The sequence below is a fragment of the Trichechus manatus genome, unplaced genomic scaffold, assembly GCF_000243295.1.
Source record: "Trichechus manatus latirostris isolate Lorelei unplaced genomic scaffold, TriManLat1.0 scaffold00122, whole genome shotgun sequence".
NCBI lineage: Eukaryota > Metazoa > Chordata > Mammalia > Sirenia > Trichechidae > Trichechus > Trichechus manatus.
This window is the reverse complement of record NW_004444058.1, coordinates 5,418,460-5,443,728: the sequence shown is the minus strand read 5'-3', so window position 1 is coordinate 5,443,728 and position 25,269 is coordinate 5,418,460. Positions and strand designations below refer to the sequence as shown.

The following is a 25,269-nucleotide window of genomic DNA, read 5'->3' as shown; positions in this document are numbered from 1 at the left end:
CCAGCATTTATTATTTTGTGTTTTTGGATTAATGCTAGCCTTGTTGTGCTGAGATGATATCTCATAGTAGTTTTGATCTGCATTTCTCTAATGGCTAATGATCGTGAGCATTTCTTCATATGTCTGTTAGCCGCCTGAATATCTTCTTTGGGCGAAGTGCCTGTTCATAACTTTTGTTGGGCTGTAATCTTAATGGAAGCAGATCGCTTGGTCTTTCTTCCAAGGTGCCTCCGGGTGAACTCAAACTGTCAACTTTTTGCACAAATCACTGGTGCTACCCAGGGACCTTAAGGCCAAACACTATCATTAATTAAAGAGCCAGCAACTTTAGCAATAATCTAAGAAATTAAAAGTAGAATCAAAGCAAATGATTCACTCCAGCGTAGTGTACACATGGAGCAAGAAATGGGTTTCTCCTTTATCTTACGTTTATTTCTAGGGGGAAATGATCTTGAATTATGCAAGTGGCTTTGGCTAGCCATGAACCTCTCTGTACTCAGTCTCCCCATCTGTGAAATGGGTTTGCTGTAACGATTAATGTGTTACTATCTTCAGCTCCTGGACTTGGTAAGTGCCACGTGAGAGTGGCTCAAGCATGGTCTGTCTCCCTCATAAATGGAACCTCTGCCCATCTTTGCTGCGTTGAGGCCCTGGGGGCAAACCAGCCTTCAGCTTTGCATTCAAAAGCTCTCCCCACAGCCCTGTTACTCACCCGCCTTTGAACCACAGGGATTTTGACATCTCTCCTTCTCCCCGGGCCTGTGGGATGGACAGACAGACATGGTCATTGTGGCCGCCCTTCCTCTTCCCAGGGCAGGGCAGCTCCACACCCACTTCTGTGTCCCCTTTGGACGGGGGTCAGAGGCTTGAGTCCTAGTCCTTGCTGTGTGCCCTTGGGGAGCTCACTGGCTTTCTCTGGGCCTTAGTTTGTTCATCTTTAAAATGGGCTCGGGGAGAGAGGAGCTCCTCTCTGCAGCTACCTCGGTCTCATCTTTCAAACCTGGGAATTCGTTAACATCATCTCCAACAACAGCATCATGTTCCGTAACCAGGGAATTCTCAAGGGCTACACTCTTAAGATCCTGACATTCCCTAAATTCCTTGCAGCCTCACTTGCTTGACCCGCTCTCATGCCCCAGGACATTTGCTTGAGCTGTGCCACCTGCCTGTACACCTTTCCTGCCTTCTGGGCCCAACCAGCCTCTGTTCATCACTCGGATCTCAGCTGAGACCCAGGGTCCAGGCGACATCCCCATCTCCCCCACTGTCTCACAACTAAAGGGTAAACATGAGTCGCATGGTAAATTAGGTGGCGTGTGGGCTCCGTGCCGGCAAGACCAGGCTGTATGTGGGCCGGGCCTGGGCTAGGTGTGGTCAGACGAGGACGTGGTCAGACTGTGTGGGCGGGACATGGACTAGTTGTGGACTGGGTGGGGGCGTGGCCAGGCTGGACAAAGGGGAGGCTGATGGGCATGTGGCCCAGCTGAGTGTGGGCGGGGCTTGGACCTGTTGTAGGTAGATCGAGGCGTGGTTATGTGCTGGGCGCGGGCGGGGCGCGGGCGGGTGGCTGGGGCTCTCACTCACCTCCTGCAGCTGCATCCGCACCTTGTTGAAGACTCGCAGCCAGTTGGCTTTGGCCCTGGACATGGAGTCCTGACCCTCCTGACCCTCCTGATCCTCCCGCGGCCTGAAACTAAAGCAGAGGTGTTGTGAGTCTCTAGGGCTGGCTCTCCGTGACTCCTGATCTTCCCTCTACTCTCAGAGCGACACCAGCCCTCCATGGCGTCTCTGGCCCTTCAGAGCCACCCTGGTCCACATCTGACCTCTCTGACGAGCCCCTTCACCCCTCTCCCTCCCACCAGCACCTCTCTGACACCTTTAAGACCCCTGGCTCCCTCCTCAACTCCCCTGCCCCTGACCCTTTGTCACCTCTTATGCTCCCAGCGTCCTTCTGACCCTCTGTGACCTCTCCAACTCTGACAGGCCCTCCAGCACCCTCCCAAATCCTAACACCCCTTCGAGACCCCTAAAACTGCTTTGACTTCCATAATCCATCCTGTCACCTCCAATCCCTTCTATAAACCCCATGACTCCATGACAACCTCTGGCTCCTACCCAGGTCCACTCTGACCCCATGAGGACCCCGTGCTCCTGTGACCCCCTCTTACCTCTCCTCTGCCTTGGGGGACTCCAGCTTGGTCATCCGCTCAGCCAGGGGTCCCTCCTCAGGCATAGTTGGCTTGGGGGCCACCTTGGCCACATCGGGGGCCTCGGCGGGTGCAGCCGGAGCCTTATCCTCCTTTTCGGGGATGGCCGGTGGGAGGCTGATACGCTTGAAGTCCTTGGGCTCAGACACCGGCGGCTCCTCACGCCTGGAGTAGCCACCCCGTGCCAGATCAACATCGTCTGGCACCTCCTCTTCCTCCTCCTCCTCCAGCTCCTCCTCATCTTCAGGCAGCTCCTCCTCCAGGAAGTCCTCCAGATCCTCCTCCAAGTCCTCGTCCAGCTCCTCCTCGTCCTGGTCCCAGCGCGGTGAGTCCTTGTGGTAGCTCACTGAGCTGTGGCACGAGTGGTAGGAGTCCCGGTCCCTCTCGTCCTCCAGCTCAGAGCCCTGCAGGCTCTGCTCATCTGGGTCGAAGTCCTCACTGAGCTGTGAGCTGCCCTGGCTCAGCTCTCCCGAGGAGGCATAGCGGCTGCTGCCAGTGGGGCTGCGGGGAGACCGGGGCCAGTCATTTACTGAGCACCTACCATGTGCCAGTGCTAAGTCCCTGGGTGCCACAAGTAGTTTGCACCTGGCTACCAACCAAAAGGTTGGCAGTTCAAACTTACCCCGTGAAGCAGTTCTACTCTGTAACACATAGGGTTGTTATAAGTCAGAATTGACTCAGTGGCAATGGGCTTGGTTTTTTTTTTTTTTTTTTTTTCGCTACTGTGTGCCAGACCCTGCCCAGGGACATGCAGCCGTGAACAGAAGAGACAAAATTCCTTGCCCTCATGGAGTTTATGGTCTAGGGAAGAAAAATACCTGCTCACCCCACCACCTGCATCCTTTCCCCTGCCGTCTACAATGAAAAACACAAAGCTGCCACCATCGAGTTGACTCCAACTCATGGCAACCCCATGTGTTACGGAGTAGAACTGCCCCATAGGGTTGTCGTGGCTGTAATCTTTATGGAAGCAGATCACCAGGCCTTTCTTCCGTGGAGCTGCTGGGTGTATTCAAACTGCTGGCCTTCTGGTTAGCAGCCGAGCTCTTAACCTCTGCGCCACCAGGGCTCCCCGGGACACCTAGAGCTCCTGAAACTTAAACGTGGCCACACTCGGCTCTTGATGCCCCTTGGTCTCAACCTAGGCCTCCCAGGCCAGGGACTGGGTCTTCCCTGCCTCCTCTCTTTGCTTCAACCTCCCTCCACAGCTGATCCTGCAGCAAGTCCTCGTAGCTCTCCCACAAAAATATAGCCCAAATCGAACCACTTCTCTGTGTCCTGGGCCTCTCTCTGATCCAGGCTCCACCATATCCCTGAGAGGCCCTGCTTCCCACGGCAGCCATAGGGGGGCTTCTTAAAATTACAACCCAATCATATCCCTCCCCTACTCCAAATTCTACCATGGTTCCCTATTGTACCTTGGAACAAAACACATGCCACGTCCTTTCTCCCCCGTGTGGCCCAAACCCTCCAACCTCCCAACCTTCCTTTCCTTCCATCTCCCCCTCACTTCCTTCCTCACTGTTCCTCCAACAACCTAAACTTGTTCCCACCCTTGGACCTTTGCACGTGCTGTGCCCTCTGCCTGGATCACCCTTCCTCGCCTGCTTTATCTGGCAAACTCCTACTCAGCCTTCCGTTGCCCACTAAAATGTCACTTCTTTGGGTAAGCCTCCCCTAGCCCCGCCAGGTCAGGGTCACCATTATCAGCTCCTAGAGCCCCCTAAACCAGGAAGAAATATCTATCTCTGCCCAGGGACAGGCAGGCACCATGACTTATGGGCCACCATTCATCCCTTTTCCAAGCACCCATTTAGTCACTCAACAAACTTCTCACTTCCTATCCTAAATACTCTGTCCATTCTCATTGCCTGGGCCCCCCTTCCCTGGCCAGTCCCGGAGACGCTGTAAGAAACAAAATGGGGCTTTCTCCTTCCAGTTCTTATTAGTTTACATATTTAGTTCCTGTCATTGTAGCAGGGGAGCCCTGGTGGCACAGTGGTTAAGAGCTCAGGCTGCAAATCAAAAGGTTGGCAGTTCAAACCCACCAGCCGCTTCTTGGAAACACTACGGAGCAGTTCTACTCTGTCCTATAGGGTCGCTATGAGTCAGAATCGACTTGACAGTAACAAGTTTGGTTTCTGGTTATTGTGGCAGGACCCCCTGGGTGACACAAATGGTAGGGCGCTGAACTACTAGCCAAATGGCTGCCAGTTCGAACCTACCCAGAGATGCCTAGAAAGACAGACCTGGTGATCTGCTTCCAAAAGGTCACAGCCTTGAAAACCCTATAGAGCAGTTCTACTCTGCACACATGATTTGGAATTGACTGGAGGGTAACTAACAACAATTGTTTCAGGCAGGAGACAGAATGGGGGTGGTGAGCAAGTTTTTTTTTGTTTTTTTTTTGTTTTTTTTTGCTGTAACAAAGGACCCCGGGCTCACCAGTAGGGTGAAGTCCACCCCAGCACATCCTAGGGTCCCTGGTAAGGCTTTGCGGCTGCTTCTCAAACCGAGGCGTGGGACCTGGAGACTCCTCAACCTTGGCTCAGACATCCAGGGTCTCAGCACAGCTCTGGCCCCACTCAGCACCTCCCCTGCTTCCCAGTGGTCTCTGGATCAAGTCCACACTCTTGAGTTTGGCACCCAAGGGCTTCCTGCATGACCTGGCCCTTCCACCCCTCCAGCCTTTAGCCAAGCTATTTCCTCTGCCTGGAATTCCCTTTCCCTCCCCAGCCACCTTGTTTGTCCTTCAAGATCCACCTCCCATGCACCCGCCTCCAGGAAGCCCTCCCTGCCTTCCTCCTAGAGTGTCCAGCCCCACTCCTCCCTCTGATTAAGCCCTGACCTCGAGGGCTGGGAATGTCTGTGTCTGACTGTTTCCCCTAGTCGTTCGGGGTAGCTCTGGGCGGCCCCGCTGGAGGGGCAACTGGGGCGAGGGGCTCAAGGCACTGTCAGGAGAACCCAGCTAGTTTCTATTTCTACAGGTCCCTGGGTGGTGCAAATGGTTTGTGCTTGACTGCAAACCTAAAGGTTGTTGGTTTGAACCCACCCCGTGGTGCCATGAAAGAAAGTCCTGGTGATCTGCTTTTGTTAAGATTACAGCCAAGAAAACCCTATGGAGCAGTTCTACTCTGTAACATATAGGGTTGCCATAAGTCAGAATCAACTCAGTGGCAACTAACAACAACCCCCTGCCCACTTGCAAAACTCAACTCTGGAAAGTCTCACCTCACCCCTGCGTGGCCTGCCCACGGCACAAGGGGTGGGGCTTCTCCTTTCTATTCCCGCATCTCCTCCCAGGAATGCTCACAACAGACAGACTCCACCAGGGACAGATAAACACACCCAGAGAGTCTTGGTGCACACCCAGCTTGTGACTCAGGCAACTCACTCCTGCCTTGTGAGCCTCGGTTTCACATGGGCACTATCCACCCTGCACTGCCCGGTCTCACGGGCACTCATAGAGATTGTGGGGAGCCCCTGCCCAGACACTCACAGAGAAAAGGGTCAGCGAATTGTTTCCCCTCAAAAAGAAAAGTGCTTCGATGGGTTTTCTGCTCTCCTGCACTCTTTCTCTAAGAGAAGACTTTCTCTTCTTCTAAGAGTTAATATTGTATTATATTTAATATCTTCCTTGTCCTTCAGCCGTGTCCAATGGCTGAAACTTGGTTCCAATAATAGCTTAAGTCTGAGTCATGTGGGGCAGAATTAATGATGCTTTAAACATTGTATCAGCTGATGCTGAAGATGGAGTAGGAAATTTAGGAAGATTTTCTTCAAATTGTTCAGTCCCCAAACCCTTTACAGCTGTATCCCATAGAACATTCTGAGAAGATGAGAAGGTTTTCTATTCGTGCTGTCCAATTCGGTCACCATGAGCCATGTGCAGCTATGGAGCGCTTGAAATGTGTCTAGTACAACTGAGGAACTGAATTTTTATTTTATTTTAATTAATTGAAGTTTAACTTGAAGAAGCCAAATGCAGATAACAGCTACCATATTGGACAGCACAGTGCTAAAAGCTCAGTTTCCCTTGACGGCATAAACATGAGCAACTTATAATTTGCTTTCTTACTGCACTTTGTTGTCAGCTGCCATCAAGTCGATTCTGACTCATGGCGACCCCGTGTGTGCAGAGTAGAATTGTGCTTCATAAGGTTTTCTCGACTGTACTCTTAACGGAAGCAGATTGCCAGGGCCCTCTTCCGCAGTACCGCTGGGTGAGTTCAAACTGCCAACCTTCAGGATAGCAGTCAAGTGCAAACAGTTTGTGAAATAAAATGATTCCGAGGGTTCCTCAGCCATGATGTCAATGTTTGTTTGTTTGTTTGTGTAATTAACATCTTCACCAAGGCTCTGAGAAGGTCCGCAATTCAGGAGGCTATGCGATTTTGTGTAACTGAGTGTTGACTCTGATTTGTTTCATGTGGAGCCACTTGTTCCTTGCAGGGTGGTTTTGAGGGATCCAACACTGAAAGTGCTCCTGGGAACACAGAGAAGGCAGGGACTTCCTCTTCACCTACATTTCTGCCGCATGATGCAAAGGGAAAATCATCCTTGTCCAGCTGTGGGACCTTGGGAGATTACCCTTGTGCGTTCCCATGTGCCCCTTTTAGGGCTGAGAGGCAGTGTGGTGGTGTAGCTATGGATGTGGATCCTGTAGTCTGCTTGCCGGGGTTCAAATCCTGGCTCAGCCACTTACTAGCTGTGTGCCACTGAGAAAGTCACTTAACCTCTCTGTGCCTCACTTCCCACATCTACAAACTTGTGGGGAAATGATATTAGTCCCCACCTCATAGATGAATTAGTTAGGACTCATTAGAATCCCTAGGATATAGTGAGTGCTCGATTAACCATCATCATTTTTTCTTGCTTCTTATTGTTGCTAGTTTCAGTCAAGTTGCTTCCGACTCGAGTGCAGAGTAGAATTGCTCCATAGAGTTTTCAAAGCTGTGACCTTTTGGAAGCAGATCGCCAGGTCTGTCTTCCGAGGTCCCTCTGGGTGTGTTTGAACCACCAGCCTTTTAATAGTAGTTGAGCATTTAACCATTTGCACCATCCAGGGACTCATTTTCTTGCTTAGAGACGAGCACAGCAGGGCCAGGACTTGGGTGAAGTGGGTGAGGCTGAGTCGGGCAAGTACAAGGTCGAATTCTGTCTTTACTTAAAATTTTGATATTTTGTTCATCAGGAATTTTAATATTTTTATTGAAGTATAATTCACACACAATAAAGTCCACCTTATATTTTGGTGACTTTTTTCCCATCGTGGATTTTTGTGCATTCATTTTGATTTTTAAAAACACTGCATTAAATATTATTTACCTTGGATAGAGTATTTTGGCACTCCCTTAAATTTTGCACCTGAGACAACTGCCTCACACGCCTCACCCTAATCCTAAATCTCAGATACCTGAGATATCTGTCAGGTTCTCACAGTAACAGGCCCTGGGGTTTGTATGAACGGAATCTAAAATCTTAAAGTGATTTTTTTTGCTATATTAATAGAAGTATAGGTTCAACACCAAGGGAGTATATTTTTTGGCTATATTAATAGAAGTATAGGTTCTACACTATGGGAGTACATTTTTTGGCCATACTAATAGAAGTATATGTTCAACACAAGGGAGTATATTTTTGGGCTATATTAATAGAAGTATAGATTCAACCGAAGGGAGTACATTTTTGGGCCATATTAATAGAAATATAGGTTCTACGATGTTTCAACAAGTGGCTGCAGCTCTAGAAGTGCTCATTTGTCTATGCCAAGAAATTTGGAAGACAGCTACCTAGCCAACTGATTGGAAGAGATCCATATTTATGCCTATTCCCAAGAAAGGTGATCCAACCGAATGTGGAAATGATCGAACAATATCATTAATATCACATGCAAGTAAAATTGTGCTGAAGATCATTCAAAAGAGCCTGTAGCAGTATATCAACAGGGAACTCCCAGAAATTCAACCTGTATTTAGAAGAGGGTGTGGAACCAGGGATATCATTGCTGATGTCAGATGGATCCTGGCTGAAAGCAGAGAATACCAGAATGATGTTTACCAGTGTTTTACAGACTATGCTAAGGCATTTGACTGTGTGGATCATAACAAATTATGGATAACATTGCAGAGAATGGGAATTCCAGAACACTTAATTGTGCTCATGAGGAATCTGTACATGGATCAAGAGGCAGTTGTTCGAACAGAACGAGGGGATACTGTATGGTTTAAAGTCAGGAAAGGTGTGCGTCAGGGTTGTATCCTTTCGCCATACCTATTCAATCTGTATGCTGAACAAATAATCTGAGAAGCTGGACTATATGAAGAAGAACGGGGCATTGGGATTGGAGGAAGACTAATTAATAAACTGCATTATGCAGATGACACAAACCTTGCTTGCTGAAAGTGAAGAGGACTTGAAGCACTTACTGATGAAGATCAAATACCACAGCCTCCAGTATGCATTACAGCTCAACATAAAGAAAACAAAAATCCTCGCAACTGGACCAATAACCTACATCATGATAAATGGAGAAAAGACTGAGGTTGTCAAGGATTTCATTTTACTTGGATCCACAATCAATACCCATGGAAGCAGCAGTCAAGAAATCAAAAGACGCATTGCGTTGGGCAAATCGGCTACAAAAGACTTCTTTATTCAAAAGCAAAGATGTCACCTTGAGGACTAAGGTGCACCTGACCCAAGCCAAGGTATTTTCAACTGCCTCATATGCATGCAAAAGCTGGACAATGAATAAGAAAGACCGAAGAATTGACGTCTTTGAATTGTGGTGTTGGTGAAGAATATTGAATATACCATGGACTGCCAAAAGAAAGAACAAATCTGTCTTGGAAGAAGTACAGCCTGAATGCGTCCTAGAAGTAAGGACAGCGAGACTGCGTCTCACATACTTTGGACATGTTGTCAGGAGGGATCAGTCCCTGGAGAAGGAGATCATGCCTGGTAAAGTACAAGGTCAGCGAAAGAGAGGAAGACCCTCAACGAGATGGACTGACACAGTGGCTGCAACAATGGGCTCAACTATAGCAACAATTGGGGGGATGGCGCAGGACCAGGCAGTGTTTCATTCTGTGGTGCGTAGGGTCGCTATGAGTCGGAACCAACTCGACGGCACCTAACAACAACATAGGTTCTACATTACTGGGGCCATATTAATAGAAGTATCCATTCAACACCAGAGGAGTACCAAGTACTCAAAATTTCCTTCCTGCTCACCCTTCAATGGAGGAAATGTACTCTTGGGAGGTGATGGGGGGACAACCATCTGGGAAGAGGACTCAACGACCAAAAATCACACCACATCACTGCCTGACACTCAGCAGATCCACCATAAATGTTATTTCTTACAATGATTTGCCAGCTGTGTGACCTCAGGCAACTTACTTAACCTCTCTGTGCTTCGATTCCCCATAGGCCAAATGGAATCGGTAGTATTCCCACCCAGAGAATGAAATAAGATGGTGCAGAGAAGGTTCTGGACCAGCACTGGGCACATAGTCAGCTCATGATACCATTATTTGTGCAATTGTTTACCTAACAATCACTATGTAGCACTTCCAGACACCGCCCTAAGTGCTTTACACATATTCAATTTGTTTAATGTCCTGTTTGTCATTGTTTGCTTTAGAAACCAGGGCTGGGGCGATCAGGGGGTGGTGAGGAGGGACGGCAGGTGTGGACTTCAGCCTCCGAGGCTCAAGGATCAGCACACAGCACTGGTCAGTGGGTGGCCCACATAGGCTGGAGACCCACCTATCTGACACACAATAAAATCCACTTTTTTAAGGGTGTATTTTGGTGAATTTTTTCCCATCATGGATTTTTGTGGGGATAGCCTGCTTTCAAGGAAGGAGTGATGGCAGTTGGACTGAGCAGGGCCCACACCCGCCAGGCGGGGACATGAGGACAGGGGGCCACCAGGGAGGGCTGGGCACGTCCACCCAGGACCACCAACCAGCTGCTCCCTGGGAGTCTTTCCAATATCACTATGCCTCACTGCACCACCTCCCCCCACCCTCATTAATCCTCATCTCTTTTTTGCCTTCCAGCCCAATTAGAGAGTACACGGGGAACAGTGGCTTTTAAAAGCAGCGCCAAGGAGCCCCCATATTTCAGGGGAACCACTCAGGGGCCTCTTAACTTCCTCCCCTTTCTTCTGCCAAAGCAGACCCACTTGTATCGAACTCTTGGAATTTTGTTGCAAGAGTTTGAGCAAAGAAAGAGCTCTATTTCCCACAAGAAAGGAGTGGGTGCTGGTCTCCAAGATCTGCTTCCCCTCCACTTCCAGCTACCTACTGCCCTACACTGCTGTCTCCTCTCCAGGGGACAAAGAAGGACCCTCACTCACACCCCACCCCACAGTGGCTACCTGAGGGCCCGTGGCTCCGAGAACTCTTCATAACTGTGCCTGGAGTCACTGTAGGATTCCCGGGAGCCCAGGGGCAGTGGACGGACGGAATACTGGTGGACGGAGGCATTGGGCTGTGACGTGGTGTAATAGGGTGGCGGGATGCTATTGCTGGTCTCACTGCGGTAGTCACTGTCACGATCATCCACCGCACTGTCAGGGTCTTCGTCTGGAAAAGAAAGGAGGTAGGGAAGAAGGTGAGGAGGGAAGAGAGAGTGAGAGCACACAATAGGGGCCAATGCAGTCTCCCAGACTTAGAGGGTCCTCACTGGCTGCTAATCCAAGAAGAGGAACTTTTCTCAGAATAGATGAAGGCTCTTGGGTCATGTTAATAAAGACATAAGCTTTAGAGTAAAGGGAGGTGAAAACCTTGCTTTGCCTCATGTAGACCAAACTGGACCTGAAGTCTGGGGCGCAAGGTGGGTCCTACAATGTGAAGAGGACAAGGACAAATTATGAGGTGGCTTTCTGCTAAACGTAAGGAGGGACTTTGCCAAACTTGGGACTCTGAAAATGAGATGGATTTTTCCATCAGGCAGTGAGCTCCCCATAAGAGGAGGCACACATGCAAGCACTTAGGGGAAGCTGGAGGGCTACCAGGTGGACCAGGTGGAATAAATGCTCTTTAATTCAGAGAGATTTCCTGATTATCCGAAAGGTGGGGACCGTAGACCCAAACTCAAAGGTGCAGAAACAAAGAAAAGGCTGTGAAAGATACTGTCTCCCTCAAAAAGGACTGTTGTTATTGTTAGGTGTCGTCAAGTAGCTTCCAACTTATAGTGACCCCCTGCATAACAGAACAAGACACTGCCTGGTCCTGCGCCATCCTCACAATTGATGCTACACTTGAGCCCATCATTGTGCCACTGTGTTAGTCCATCTTGTTGAAGATCTTCCTCTTTTTCGCTGACCCTCTACTCTACCAAGCATGTTGTCCTTCTCCAGGGACTGGTCCCTCCTGATAACATGTTCAAAGTATGTGAGACGAAGTCTCGCCATCTTTGCTTCCAATGAGCATTCTGTTTGTACTTCTTCCAAGACAGATTTGTTCATTCTTCTGGCAGGCCATGGTATATTCAATATTCTTCGCCAACACCATAATTCAAAGCCATCAATTCTTCTTTGGTCTGTCTTACTCATCCATTGTCCAACTTGCACAGGCATATGAGGTGATACTTGAGATAGTCTCTAAATTCAGGTGGGATATACTCAAAGTCGTACTTTGGCTCTCGTGGACTTGTTCTAATTTTCTTCAGCTTCAACTTGAACTTGCGTATGAGCAATTGACGGTCTGTTCCACAACTGGCCCCTGGCCTTGTTCTGACTGATGATACTGAGCTTCTCCTTTGTATCTTTGCACAGATGTAGTCGATTTGATTCCTGTGTGTTCCACCCTTCGAGGTCCATGTGTCTAGTCACTGTTTAGGTTGTTGAAAAAAGGTATTTGCTGTGAATAAGCTGTTGGTCTTGCAAAATTCGATCACCGCTGGCTTCATTTCTATCACTAAGGCCATAATTTCAACTACCAATCCTTTGTTTCCAACTTTCACATTCCAGTCACCAGTAACTATCAATGCACTTTGATTGTATGTGCAATCAATTGCAGACAGCAGAAGCTGGTAAAAATCTTCAACTTTTTCATCTCTGGCATTAGTGGTTGGTATGTAAATTTGAATAATAGCTGTATTAACCTGTCTTCCTTGTAGGCGTATGGATATTGTCCTATCACTGACTGCATTGTACTTCAGGATAGATCTTGAAATGTTCTTTCTTTCCCCCCCGCCCCTTATTTTAGCCTTATAGTTTGTACTTTTGTGTGTGTGTGTGCTTTAGATGAAGGTTTACAGAGCAAATTAGTTTTTCATTAAACAATTAATACACATACTGTTTTGTGACATTTGTTGCCAACTCTGCAACACGTCAACACTCTCCCCTTCTAGACCTTGGGTTCCCCATTTCCATTCTCTAGCTTCCCCGTCCCCTCCTGCCTTCTCATCCTTGACCCTGGGCTGGTGTGCCCATTTAGTCTTGTATACATGGTTGAGCTTTGTGTATTACTGTTTATGGGACTTTGGCTGAAGGGTGAACCTCAGGAGTGACTTCAGTACTGAGTTAAAAGGATGTGCGGGGTTGAAGTGTTCTTTTTGACAATGACGCCGCCGCCATTCCTCTTCAATTTGTCATTCCCGGCATAGTAGACCACATGATTGTCCGATTCAAAATGGCCAATACCAGTCCATTTCAGCTCACTAATGCCTAGGATATCGATCTTTATGCATTCCATTTCATTTTTGACGAGTTCCAGTTTTCCTTAATTTATTCTTGGTACGTTCCTTGTTCCGATTATTAATGGCTATTTGCAGCTGTTTCTTCTCATTTTAAGTCATACCACATCAGCAAATGAAGGGCCCTAAAGCTTTACTCCATCTATGTCATCAAGGTTGACTCTACTTTGAGGAGGCAGCCCTTCCCCAGTCACATTTTGAGTGCCCTCCAACCTGAGGGGCTCATCTTCCGGCACTATATCAGAGAATGTTCCACTGTTATCCGTAAGGTCTTCACTGGCCAGTTTTTTCAGAAGTAGACCACCAGGCCCTTTTTCCCAATCTGTCTTAGTCTGGAATCTCCACTGAAATGTGTCCGCCATGGGTGACCCTGCTGGTATTTGAAATACTGATGACATAGCTTCCAGCATCACAGCAACACGCAAGCCACCACCATACGATAAACTGACAGACAAGTGGTGGTAAAAAGGACTAGATGTTTTAATTTGGTGAGACTGCCACAAACCCGGAATCTATCACTAATGTGGAACATCAGTGATGTTGTCAAACCTCAAGTGTTTAATAAAAACGAAGGGATGTTTTGGTTTGATTTTCTTAGTAAAATAGATTTTAAAAAATTTTTTTTCTGAATCTTAAAGAAAAAAAATCTAATTCTAAAAGCAATGTGTCTGGGTAGCAAGATAATCAGGGATGGTCAGCTTTCCTTTCTATTCCTTTTCTCTACCTTCTGTTTTTTTTTTTAAATTGTGGTGAAAACATACACAGCGAAACACGCACCAACTCAACAATTTCTACGTGTATAATTCAGTGACACTGATGACATTCTTTAAGTTGTGCAATCAATATCACTATCCTTCTCCAAATCATTCCACCACCGTTAGGATAAACTCAATGCCCCCTCACCAAAAACTACCCCCTCTTCCTCCTCCCTCCCACCCCTGGTAACCACTTTAGTTTCTATATATTTGCTTGAGTTCCTGAGTGGTGCAAATAGTTAAGCACTTGACTAGTAGCTGAAAGGTTGGCAGTTCAAACCCACTCAGAGGCACCTTGGAAGACAGGCCTGGCGATCTGCTTCCAAAAGCTCACAGCCTTGAAAACCCTATGAAGCAGTGCTACTCTGCACACGTGGGGTCGCCACGAGTAGGAATTGACTTTTAATGGCAACTAACAACAACAACGTGTATCTGCTTGTTTCATGTAAGTGCGCGCATACAAGATTTGTCCTTTTAAGACTGACTTATTGCGTTCAGCATAAGGTTTCTAGGTCCGTCCATGCTGTGGCATGCATCGGGACTTCGTTTCTCTTTATGGCTGAGTCATATGCCATTGTATGTATTCTAACTTCTGAGTTTTCACAACGCACATGTTACTTTTGTAATGAAAAAAGAACGATTGGGTTATCTTTATTTGGAAAGTAGAGCAAAACAGAGTTCATGTAGAAAGGCCGAAGAGTACAGAAAAAGAAAACAAACAAAAAAAAAAGCAGAGGACATCGCAGATCCCTAAATCTCAGACCAGCGACAGGGACTGTGGACTTTTGCTGAGTTTAATGTGTGTGTGTGTGCGTTGTGTGTGAAGGTCATAGAACAGTGTCAAAGGAGACATTACATTGTGATGGGAAGGGGAGAAACTCAATTTAGTTAGAAAGCAACAATTTGGTTGAAAACTAGTCAGCTAAGAAGGAAAATTGAAATCCTGATTTGGTGGCCCATGGTACACTCAGCCATCACGTGAATTTATGGTGATTTTACATACCAAGAAGGTGGTTTGCACCTTTTTTATGTCTTTAACTGTTTTTGTTAATTTCCCAGATGTTTGTCTCTGAACTCTCTATTTTTTAGTTAATCATGTCCATTTTTGTACGTTTGAAAAATAGTTACAAACATTTTTTAAATGTGGTGAATTGTTCAAAAATTAATCTTGTACTTCATGGATAAAGTTCTGATTGTTCCCTAAAGTTATTTTGCTTTTAGAAAAATCTTAAATTCATTTTCAGCTAGCAAAGCCATCTTTACCAAGGTATCTTTGGTTTCCTGATCTACCATTTGACTTGGGCCACTGTGACCTACAAGCTTTTCTTTCTGAACCTGTGATACATGACCATCATTTGATGTGCTGTGTGTTAGCTCTGACGTTACAAGCAAAAGCCAAGGCAAACTTGCCACGAATTCCTGCGATTTAGATTTGTGTGCATTAGGATGAAACAGCAATGCTGTCAACGATCCCCCACAAAACTGTGGACATTTTGTCGATGTAACCAAATTTCTCGTCCGACCAACTTCATTTCTACCCAATTATCTGGGTGTACAGTCTTTAGCCAAATCAGTATTTTTCTACCAAGTTGTCCTTGCGTTTGCCAAGATGTTTCCAACCAAATCACATGAAGCCGTTTGTATGTGTGTTCACCAATTTATTTTTTTCCTGACAAATTGCCTTTTGGCAGGACAAATTGTCTTTGATTGGATTGTCTTTGCTTTTGCCCAGATTCTGCCTTTCATCAAATTGTTTTTGACCAAATTGCCTGTTTCTGGCTAAGCTATTTTTGGCCACTTTTTAACAAAATGGTCTGCTTTTGGCCAAGTTGTCTTCGCTTTTGACCCAATTATCAGCTTTAGCCAAATTGGTTTTTAACCAAAAATGCCTTCGATTTTGACTGTATCACCTGTTTTGTGGCAAATTGATTGTTACCATAGCGACTATAGGACAGAGTAGAACTGCCCCATAGGGTTTCCAAGGAGTTCCGGGCGGATTCGAACTGCCGACCCGTTGGTTAGCAGCTGCAGCACTTAGGTTTCCTGACTTAGATTAGAAGGACTGAATTTCTCTTGAAAGGGCAGGTAAATGGGAAGAAGGAGCTATTCCTTAGGGAGAAAAATAAGCATCCAGCTGGGAAGGTCTTGCTTCCTTCTCCTGGGGGCAAAGGGAAGGAATGCGGTGTGCGTGGTGGGGTGCTTTGGGGGCTGAGGTTTCTGGAGTGATAGCTGCCTGAGGGTCCCTGCCCAGCCCTTCTGTTTGAGACCCTCCCCCTGCTCCTCCTCACCCACCACCATATGAGTGACACTGGAGCCATTTCCTGGTAGAGGAGGAAGATGGGAGACAAAAAAGGCAAGGGTACAGGAAGGGAGATGAAGTTATACATGGGGAGCAGGGGTGGGGGGACACAGTGCCCAGCTGGAGAAAGGGCAGGTCTCCATTCTAAATGCCCACCCCTCCCAGCTGAATCCCCCACCCCAGCGGCAGTTCCCCCTGCCCATCAGGCAGGGCAGGAACCCCCAGACAGGGGCAGGAGGGCACAGGAGGGGTTGTGACAGCTCCCCACTTCCCTGTGCAGTGGGGTGGGGGCCTCGGGGTCACCAAGGCACCCACCTCCCCATGACTACCCAGAACGAATAGCTGAGTACTTACTCTGCTGCTCACCCCAGCCAAAATAATTCCAGTTGCCTACAAAGAGAAGGGGCAGAGATAATAAAGGGGAGCAGGCAGAGGGTGGACATGGGGGGCAGGAGGGTGCCCCCATTCTCCTCTTTTCCCCCACCCCAGGACTCCAGTGCTTTCCTGCCCCTCTTCCCCGAGTATCATTTTAATTGCTGACAGTAGTCACACTGTCTCTCACCGAGCCCTCAGCATCTTGAGAGGAAGGCGGTATATCCCCATTTTTCACTGAGGCCATAGGCTCAGCCGGAGAGTCACAAAGGGGGTACTGGGCCTCCCCCTCGACTTGAGGATAAAGAAAGAAACACTGAACCGGAAGCTCTAAGCTTCAAAACATCCCTGTTGGGTAGGTTTTATCATTCTCTTCACTGTACAGATGAAGAAACGAAGCTCAGAGAGGTGGAGTAAGTGGCTCAAAGTCACACAGCCTCTGAGCATCAGGGCCAGAGAGAGAACCACGTCTCCACCCCCTCGTTCCCAATGTCTGGCATCTCAGAAAATACCCTGGAACTGAACCCTGACTCCTTTGACTGTTGGCTGCCTCCTCTATGAAATGGGCGTAATGAAACACTTCCATAAGGACTCAGAGGTAAATGCTGGGCAATGGGTTCCATTTTCCAAATCAAACCACCCCTCAGCTTCACTCCACCTCCAAGTACTATTTGTTGCTCTGTTCCTGCTCCCACCTTGCCTGCCCCCACTCCATTCACCAGGAAGGGGGTTTGTAATTCCTCCAAGAGAAGTCAAGGGACCCACTCAATATCACATCCCAAGGCAGGGTGGAAATGAGGTTCCCCAATTGCAGAACTCTAGCCCTTCCCTCCAAGCTTCATTACCACCATCCTAGGCACATAGGGGGGACAACGGATACAGGGGAGACTGTGAGAGGGGAGGGAAAGAGAATGGGAAAGCAGATGGAAAAGGAGAAGGAGGTTGCAGAACAGGATTGGGGGGCCAGGTGTCAGTGGCCCATGGGACAGGTGGGTGGGGGTTCTGCTTTGAGGCTGTATGATTTGCCACTTCCTCCCCACCATGAGGATTTGGAGGACGCTTTTAGGAGGGGGAACATCTCTTTGACCCATAGAGACCTGGTCTGGGGGTGACTGTCCCAGACCAAGGGCCAAGGAAGATAAACAACATTGACAACTCCAGCCTTAATGCGGGGTCAGTAGGCAGAGGAACATGACGATCATAATAATTAATAGATGTGGCAAAGTGGAAAGAAAAGCAGAATGGGAGTCCCTCAGATCTGACTTCAAATCCTGGCTCTGCCACTTGCTGGCTGTGTGACCAAGTCACTTCTCTCGGACTTCAGTTTCTTCATCTGTGAAAATGGGCACATGAAACAGCCTTCGTCCATTGTATGTATGTTGGCGGACTCATTTGATTAATGTCTGTCTGTGCCATCAGACACAGATGTGTTGGCCCTATGAACAGTTTTTTGAAGGAATTATAGGCCCTCATCCAGGATCTTAAGAATGCAACTGAAGAGTCCACAAAATGTTTTTGTGCCTTTAGATGCCTTGGGTCCTTCCAACAACCCTCAGAGTAAGGGGGCTATCAGATGCCCATTTCAAAGACAGGGACCCCACGGATCAGAGAGGGGCACTCGCCTGCCTGTGATCGCATAATAAGTCAGGATTCAAACCAAATCCCAGATCTCTTCTTCTTCCCACTACACTATGAGCAGACACCGTGGTCACACTCAGGACGCATCTCTCTTGGGAGTGACCTGTTAGGACAGTCAGCGTGGGGAGGGATGAGGGCTCCTTCCAGAGAGGAAGTGAGAGGTACTTACAACACTGGTTGCTGGGGACAGGAAGAGGCTTCTCTTGCTCATCTTGAAAGGCGTACTGAGGGGGAGGGAAGGAGAGAGGGCTCGTCACAGGGCAGCAGAAGCCAGAGAATCAGGGTGGTTCTCTGTCCTGTCCCATTTGACTCCTCCCTGTCTCCCCAGCCCCCTCCCTCTGGAGGAGAAGGACACAGGTGTCCACAGAGACAAAGAGAGAAAGAGGAAGCGAGAGATACCCAGAGACAGACAGGCAGTAAGAAACAGAGATAGAAAAGAGAAAAGAGGAAGAGACATCAAGAGACAGAGACACAGCAAGAAACAGAGACAGAAAAAGCCAAAAGAGAGACAGAAAGAAAGAGGGAAAGAGAGAGACCCAGACACAGACAGTTGGCAACAGAGATGGAGAAAAAGAAAAAAGAAAGACAGATAAGGAAGGAAACACGTGACAGAAAAGTTGAAGGCAGGAAGCTAAACAAAGAGGAAGAAAATTAGTTTGGACAAAAGTTATTAACACATGAGTGTGGGTCCTTTGGAGTCCCTGGGTGTTATGGATTGAATTGTGTTCCCCAAAAATTTGTGATGTAAATCCTAACCCCCTATACCTGTGGTTGGGGCCCTGGTGGTGCAGTGGTTAAAGAGCTCAGCAGCTAACTGAAAGGTCGGCAGTTCAAATCCACCAGGAGCTCCTTGTAAACCGTATGGTGCGGTTTTACTCTGTCCTGTAGGGTCACTATGAGTCGGAAATTGACTTGACAGCAATGGGTTTATACCTGTGGTTATAATCCCATTCAGGAAAGGGTTTTGTTTGTTATGTCAGTGAGGCAGTATTAGTGTAGGGCATGCCTTGAGTCGATCTCTTTTGAGGTATAAAAGAGCAGATTAAGCAAGCAGCAAAAATAACGACAACAGAGAGATGGGGGAAGACAGACGCCAAGCCACATGAGGATCACCAAGGAACCAAGAAACAGGCTAAACAGAGACAAGGACCTTCCAGAGCCAACAGAGAGAAAAAGCCTTCTTCTGGAGCCAGTGCTCTGAATTCGGACTTCTGGTCTCCTAAACTGCGAGAAAATAAATTTCTACTTATTAAAGCCATCCACTTTGGATATTTCTTTTATAGCAGCCCTAAATAACTAAGACACTGGGTGATGTAAATGGTTAATATCCTTGGCTGCTAACCAAAAGTTTGGAGGTTTGAGTTCACCAAGAGGTGCCTCAAAAATCAGCCATCGAAAACCCTATGGAACACAGTCCTACCCTGACACACATGGGACCTCTATGATTTAGGGTTGACTTGGCGACTGATTTGGTTTGGTTTGGTTGCTCCTTTGCCCTCTGCCTCCCACTAAAAAAATGTTCTGGCCTCACCTTCTATTTCTTTCCTGTCTTCAGGGCTACTTTTGGGTCTCTGAACTGTGATGATGCAGGGCCAAGAAGAAAGGGGATGGCATGGAAGAAGAGGCACAAGGGCTAGGACTAGTGCGAGGGAGGACTTTTAGGAAAGTCTGAGTGTCACCTGAGGACCTGAGCGGTGTGTGGACAGAAAGAGGGTGTAAGAAGTGCTTTCAAGGATCTTGGATCCCCTGAAGGGCATTTGTAAAATGCAGAATTTGAGTTGTCTGAAATTGTGATGTGATTGGTGGACTGTATGCTCCTGGAATCCCATACTTGCTGTGAGACTGGACCACATGGACCACTGATTTAACTGGGTTACAAAGAGAGACGCAGACACAGAGCAAGACAAGCTGAGAGAGAAACAAAGAGAGGAGGATATGAGGAGGCAAAGAGAGACAGAGGAGACAAGGAAAAAGAGTCTCTCACCCCAAATGCTCACCTCATCCTGGTCCCTCATGGCATTCAGCTGCTCCAGCTTCTTGGCCCAGTAGCGTGCCTCCTCCTCAGGAATGTCTGGAAGCAGAGCCGGGGCTGTGAGCCGGGAAGCCCCGCTGCCCCTCAGCCTCCTCCGGAGCATCCTGTGCCTGCCTACGGGGCTCTGGCCCGGCCTCTGGGGACTTTGGCAAAGTCTGGGTGGGGCTGGTCTGGTCTTGAATGGGTGGGGGAGAGGAGGGGAGGACAAGACGGTCCCCCTCACACACCCGAACCCCCAAAAGCTACCTTGGGAATGGATGGAGAGTGGAAGGGGAGATGTGTCCTAGTCTTACAAGGGTGGGGGAATCATGGGTTGTTGGAAGGATAGTGTGGAGAGACAGGAGCTGCCTCCAGGAAAGGCGGGCAGGGCTCTTTCGTCTCTGCCTCTGTCTGTGTCTCTCCCGCTTTGTGTTTTTCTCTCTGCCTCTGTCTGTTGTTCTGCCTGTGTCTCTCTGTCTTTATATCTTTCTATTTCTGTCTCTTTGTCTCAGTGCCTCTCTGTCTCTGCTTTTCCCTCTATGTCTGTCTCTGTCTTTGTGTCTCTCTGTCTCTGCCTCTCCCCCCACCCGCAGCTCCCTCCTGCAGTCTAAGGCCTCACCAAGCACCACCATAGCTCAGACTTGAGCCTCGTGGTTCCCCCACAGCACAGGCAGGGCTGGGATGTGCTCTGCACACAGCAGGCATGTCACCAGCTGATGCCTGCAAGCCGGGAAACTCTCCTCTGGGGGTGGGACCCTCGTCTGAAGGGATGGCCCCCTCCACCTGGGTCCAGCCATTCTCCTGGCCTTTCTGGGTGAGCCCAGGAAGTGAGGCAGGGCTGGGCAAGGGGCTCAGGCTCCATACTCACCTAAAGGCAGCTCGAAGCGGGTATCGAGGAGAATGCGATGGAAGGTGGGGTCTTTGGTGCCGCAGATCTCGTTGTCTGCCATGATGACCTGGGAGTCCAGTGTCAGCCACTCTCCAGGGCCCTCCTAGGGTGGGGGGGTGGGAACAGGATCAGGGTCTCAGCCAGCAGGCTCCATCCTTTCACATGAGGCATCCATCTCACCCTATCTCGCCCTTACCCTGAGAGCAATGACTGCACCCCCACTTTACAAATAAGGAAACTGAGGCTCAGAAAGGGGAGGTCCCCGTTCAAGGGCCAATGGTGGGTCTGAGGAACTCAGAGAGAGAGCCCCGTGAGGCCAGGCAGGGATGGTATCAGCCTTGTATGCCCAACCCCCACCCCCAACAGGGGGGTATGGGAACTTGATTTCAGAGGAAAGCCCTGATCCATTCACCATCCTGAAACACCCCTAAGTGAATGAGCCAACATCCTCCTGAGGACCTGTGTCCCCTGGTTTAGAGACATGAGCCGTTGACCAAGTGGGGTCCACTCTGATCTCAGTGTCTTCGTCTCTTAAATGAGAATGATCTGTGGAATCTGCTTTCTGAAGCTCTAGGAAGAGGTTGGGGGTCGGGGGTCTTGGTCCAGCTTTCCTCCTACTTGGGGGCCACTGAGGAAAATATGAGTTCCACTCAAGGCTTCTTTTTGGCCTCACTTGCCTAGATTATTGTACTCATTTCCTCCCTCTCTGTTCATTCATTCATTAAATAATAAACCTTCCCTGGTGTCTCCACTGCCTAGTTCATGCTGGGGGTGCTGAGATCCCCAAGAGATGGACAGAGTGGACACAGACACCTCCAGTCCCAGGGGGTCAGCATTGGGTCAAAGGAAGGGAGGGGGCTGAGGGGCCTGGGAGAGTGGACACAGACACCTCCAGTCCCAGGGGGTCAGCATTGGGTCAAAGGAAGGGAGGGGGCTGAGGGGCCTGGGGAGTGTTAGAGAGGGCTTCCTGGAGGAGGAAGCATCAGAGTTGAGACCTAGAGGGTGATGGATGGGAGGACACTGGAAGCCAAGGCAACAGCAAACATGAAGGAAGATTCCAAGATCATCCTTGGGGATTGAGAGTAGTAGAGGTTGGGTGTGGTGGAAGATGAGGCCAACAAAGGGGGCAGGTACAATCCTGTGTGAATTTGAAGTTGGGTTTTCTTCCTTAGGGGAAGGCAGGACAGAGCCCTTAAGAGTAAAATCCTCCTGGAGCTGACCCCATGGAGGGGCTGAGTGGAGGGGGAGAGGACTGAAGGCCAGGAAGTCAGGCGGGAGTCTGGGGTGGGGGCTGGGCTGTGGGGACAGAGAGGGATTAATAGACATTGGCCACCCCTCAGGAAGACTGAGATGCCTGAGTTCTTGTCCACCTCTCTCCTTGGGGCTGATGTGACCTGCCATCATGCCCACCTGGGGCACCAAATGCTAGTGCCCACCATTTCCCTTCTCTTTCCATAGTAACACGTTTCTAGCCGGGCCATGGGTGCACAGAATAAGACTCCATTTCCCAGACTCCCTTGCAGCTAGGTGTGGCCACATGGTTAAGTTTGGCCAATGGGATATGAGGGAAGTGCCATGAGCAGCTTAAATATGAGGGCAAGCCCCCTCTCTTGACATCTTGCCTTTCTCTGGCAGGAATGCAGATGCAATATTGAGTCTTGTGAAGTCACCTTGTGCCACTAGGTGGAAGCAGAGCAACTAGATGCAAGCAGCCTAGACCCTGAGGACTTTGCAGCCTCCACGGCAGCCCCAGATGTCTATGTAGAGGTTATTATGGGATGGGGGATAAACATTCATTCTGTTGAGGCCACAGGTGCTCCTCCTCCCCCACCTCGGCCTACCACTCACCTCGTTGGACTGGCGGATGGTCCGCAGGGGGATCCACACGGTGCCCACCATCGTGTCCCAGATTAGCCCCTTGTTCCACACCTCTACTGTCAGCCCCAAGTCCAAGCGGTTAATCTCGCTGTGGAGAGAACGGAGGGGCACTAAGGGACACAAGTGAAGTAATGGAGGCTAAGAGAGGTCAGTTCACTCACTTGAGGACACCCAGCAGACTGGAATTCAAACCTCTCTTCAAGCTAAGCCAGAAGATGAAACAAGATAACACAGTGGTCCTCATTTCACAGAGGGGAAACTGAGGCCCAGAGCAGGATTACCAGCTCAGCATCTCACAGTAAAACTAGGATGTCACATGTCTCCTACACTCCCAACACCTGGCCCTGCCTTGCTCGCTCAGACCTGACAATTCTGGGTTAGCCAGCAAGAGACTCAAGCTTCTTCAATGGCTCCCTATTACCCCAGGATAAGGGCATTTGGGGCGCCTCCATCCTTCCTAGCATTGTCTCCCTCCAATCACATGGGGACACCCCCTCACATAAGCACGATCCCACCTCTAAGCACTTTCCCCACAGGATCCGCCCCCAAAATCTGTTGATTTTGGTGGGAAAATCTTGGTGAATGTCCAGTTCACTGACTGAATCAATTTATCAAAGATTTAGCCTAAGGAACGTTGTCTTTGAATACATCTGTTGACCATGACCTGGCCAGTCAATAACTGGCTGTGAGCGAGTTGGGATCATGCTGTCTCTCCCCTTCAAATCTCCCCTACAATTGGGGGTCCAGCTCCTTCCTTCCTTCCCGGAATGTTACTCTACCAGGAGACTCCAATTCTGGAGCTTCTGGTGGCCTCCACCACTGAGCATTCCCAGCCAGGCCCTGCTCAGGGAACGGCCCAGAGGTTAAAGGTGACTGGGTTCAAATTCCAGCCACGCCACTTATAAGCTGTGTGATATTAGCAGGTGGTTCTTTCTCTCTGAGCCTCTCTTTCCTCATCTATAAAATGGGAATGATGATAGCAACCCCCTCCCAGGGTTTTGGGCAGAATTGACTCAATTAATGTGTGCAAAGCATTAGAACAGGACCTGGCACAAGTCATTCCAAATCATCAGAGTAGACGGGGTGCAAGGTTGTTTTATAAGTAGGGGGATATGAGGTCCTGGGGGGCTCCAGGCTACGGCAAGAGTAAAGGTCATTCATTCATTCAGGGATTAGACAAAAATCCTTATTGAGCAGCTACTGTGTGCCAGGTCCTGTGCTTGGGAAGGGAGACAGCAGGGACTGAGACAGACCTGATCCCACCCTCCTGGAACTCAGAGTCTAGAGGTACGGGTGGGGTACAGAAATGTGTGTCCAAAAATCACACAAATGGCTCAAACAACAGATTGTGGTCAGGCCTGAGAAGGATGGGATGCTCTTAAATCACAGCTTGGGGGTGGTGGTCAGGGAAGGCTTCCTTCAGGAGGTGTTACAAGCTGAGACGCAAGAACAAGAAGGAGCCAGCTGGGGGGCAAGAACTGCATGTGCAAAGGCCCTGAAGACAGAAGGGTTGGGTGATTTGGAGGGTGGTGCAGAGGCACGTGGGGCTGGGCCAGTGAGCAAAGGGGCTATGGAGGGAGATGCTGGTGGGAGGGAGGTCTCAGGGGCCGTGGGGAGGAAAGAGGGTTTTATTCCGAGGTCCACGGGCAAGCGTGGAACCTGGGAGCGACCGGATGTGATTTGCAGTTTTAAAAATATCCCCCTGGCTTCCTGGTGGAGAACAGATTGCAGGAGGTGGTTGGCACAGGAGGCCAGGACAGAGGCTAGGCGGCGGCAGGGACTTGGCTGGCGGCCTCGGAGATGGGAGAAACAGTTGCATTCAACACGGAGGGAAGGGAGCCCAGCGGACTCACAACATAAAGTCCTGCTCCCAGCTGGGCTGGTTGCCCCGGACAGCAATGGTCGTACTCTTGACGTTCTGCACCTTCAAGGTCACGTATGTGTTGAATTTCTCTGTGGTGACGAGAGCAGGGTCAGAGACAGCGCAGAGCTCCACAACCCTCTGATGCCCCTTCCCAACCTCCACACAACCCCGTCAGGTCCCTGCATGCTCCATGGGCTCAGGGCACCCCAGCTCCGCCTTAACAGTGAGGCTCTGTACCTCCCACCCTTAGGCCATCCCCCAGCTCTCTTCAGAGCCCCGAAGCACAAGGAAGGGGTGCGGTTGCAGGAAAGCGGAATTGTAGGATGCTTAATCCGGCTGTTTGGAAATAACATTGTCCAATCGCCTTGGTTTTCATCTGGGGAACTGAGGCCTCAGAAAGGGGGGCAAAATTGACCAGTCTGGGCCTCACTTTTCCCATCTGTAGCCACAGCGGAAGAGTACCTTCCCTGCCTCTCAGAATCCTGGGAAGTGCCATGGGCTCAGGTGTCTCCTGGTGGGAGCCTAGGGAAGCTCCCACACTCGGGGAGTGGGGGAACCCAAGCTTAGATCTGCCCCCTCCCCTGTTTAACCCTTCAAGTTCCCCCTCTGATGCTCTGCAGTCATAAAGCCCAAGCCCACCATC

The 25,269-nt window shown here is 49.2% G+C and overlaps 1 protein-coding gene across 1 annotated transcript in view; it reads right to left on the bottom strand.

Moving 5' to 3' along the window:
- The window catches only part of UNC13A (unc-13 homolog A), a 67,412-nt gene that overhangs the window by 37,747 nt on the left and 4,396 nt on the right, over positions 1-25,269 (bottom strand). The window contains exons 3-12 of the mRNA XM_004384506.1: positions 24,616-24,715; positions 22,733-22,850; positions 20,864-20,987; positions 19,982-20,055; positions 18,154-18,208; positions 16,329-16,364; positions 10,597-10,804; positions 2,169-2,708; positions 1,585-1,693; positions 713-759 (exon numbers count right to left, since the gene is read on the bottom strand). Of these exons, the coding sequence (XP_004384563.1) occupies positions 713-759; positions 1,585-1,693; positions 2,169-2,708; positions 10,597-10,804; positions 16,329-16,364; positions 18,154-18,208; positions 19,982-20,055; positions 20,864-20,987; positions 22,733-22,850; positions 24,616-24,715 (1,411 nt within the window). The remainder of the gene's footprint in view (positions 1-712; positions 760-1,584; positions 1,694-2,168; positions 2,709-10,596; positions 10,805-16,328; positions 16,365-18,153; positions 18,209-19,981; positions 20,056-20,863; positions 20,988-22,732; positions 22,851-24,615; positions 24,716-25,269) is intronic.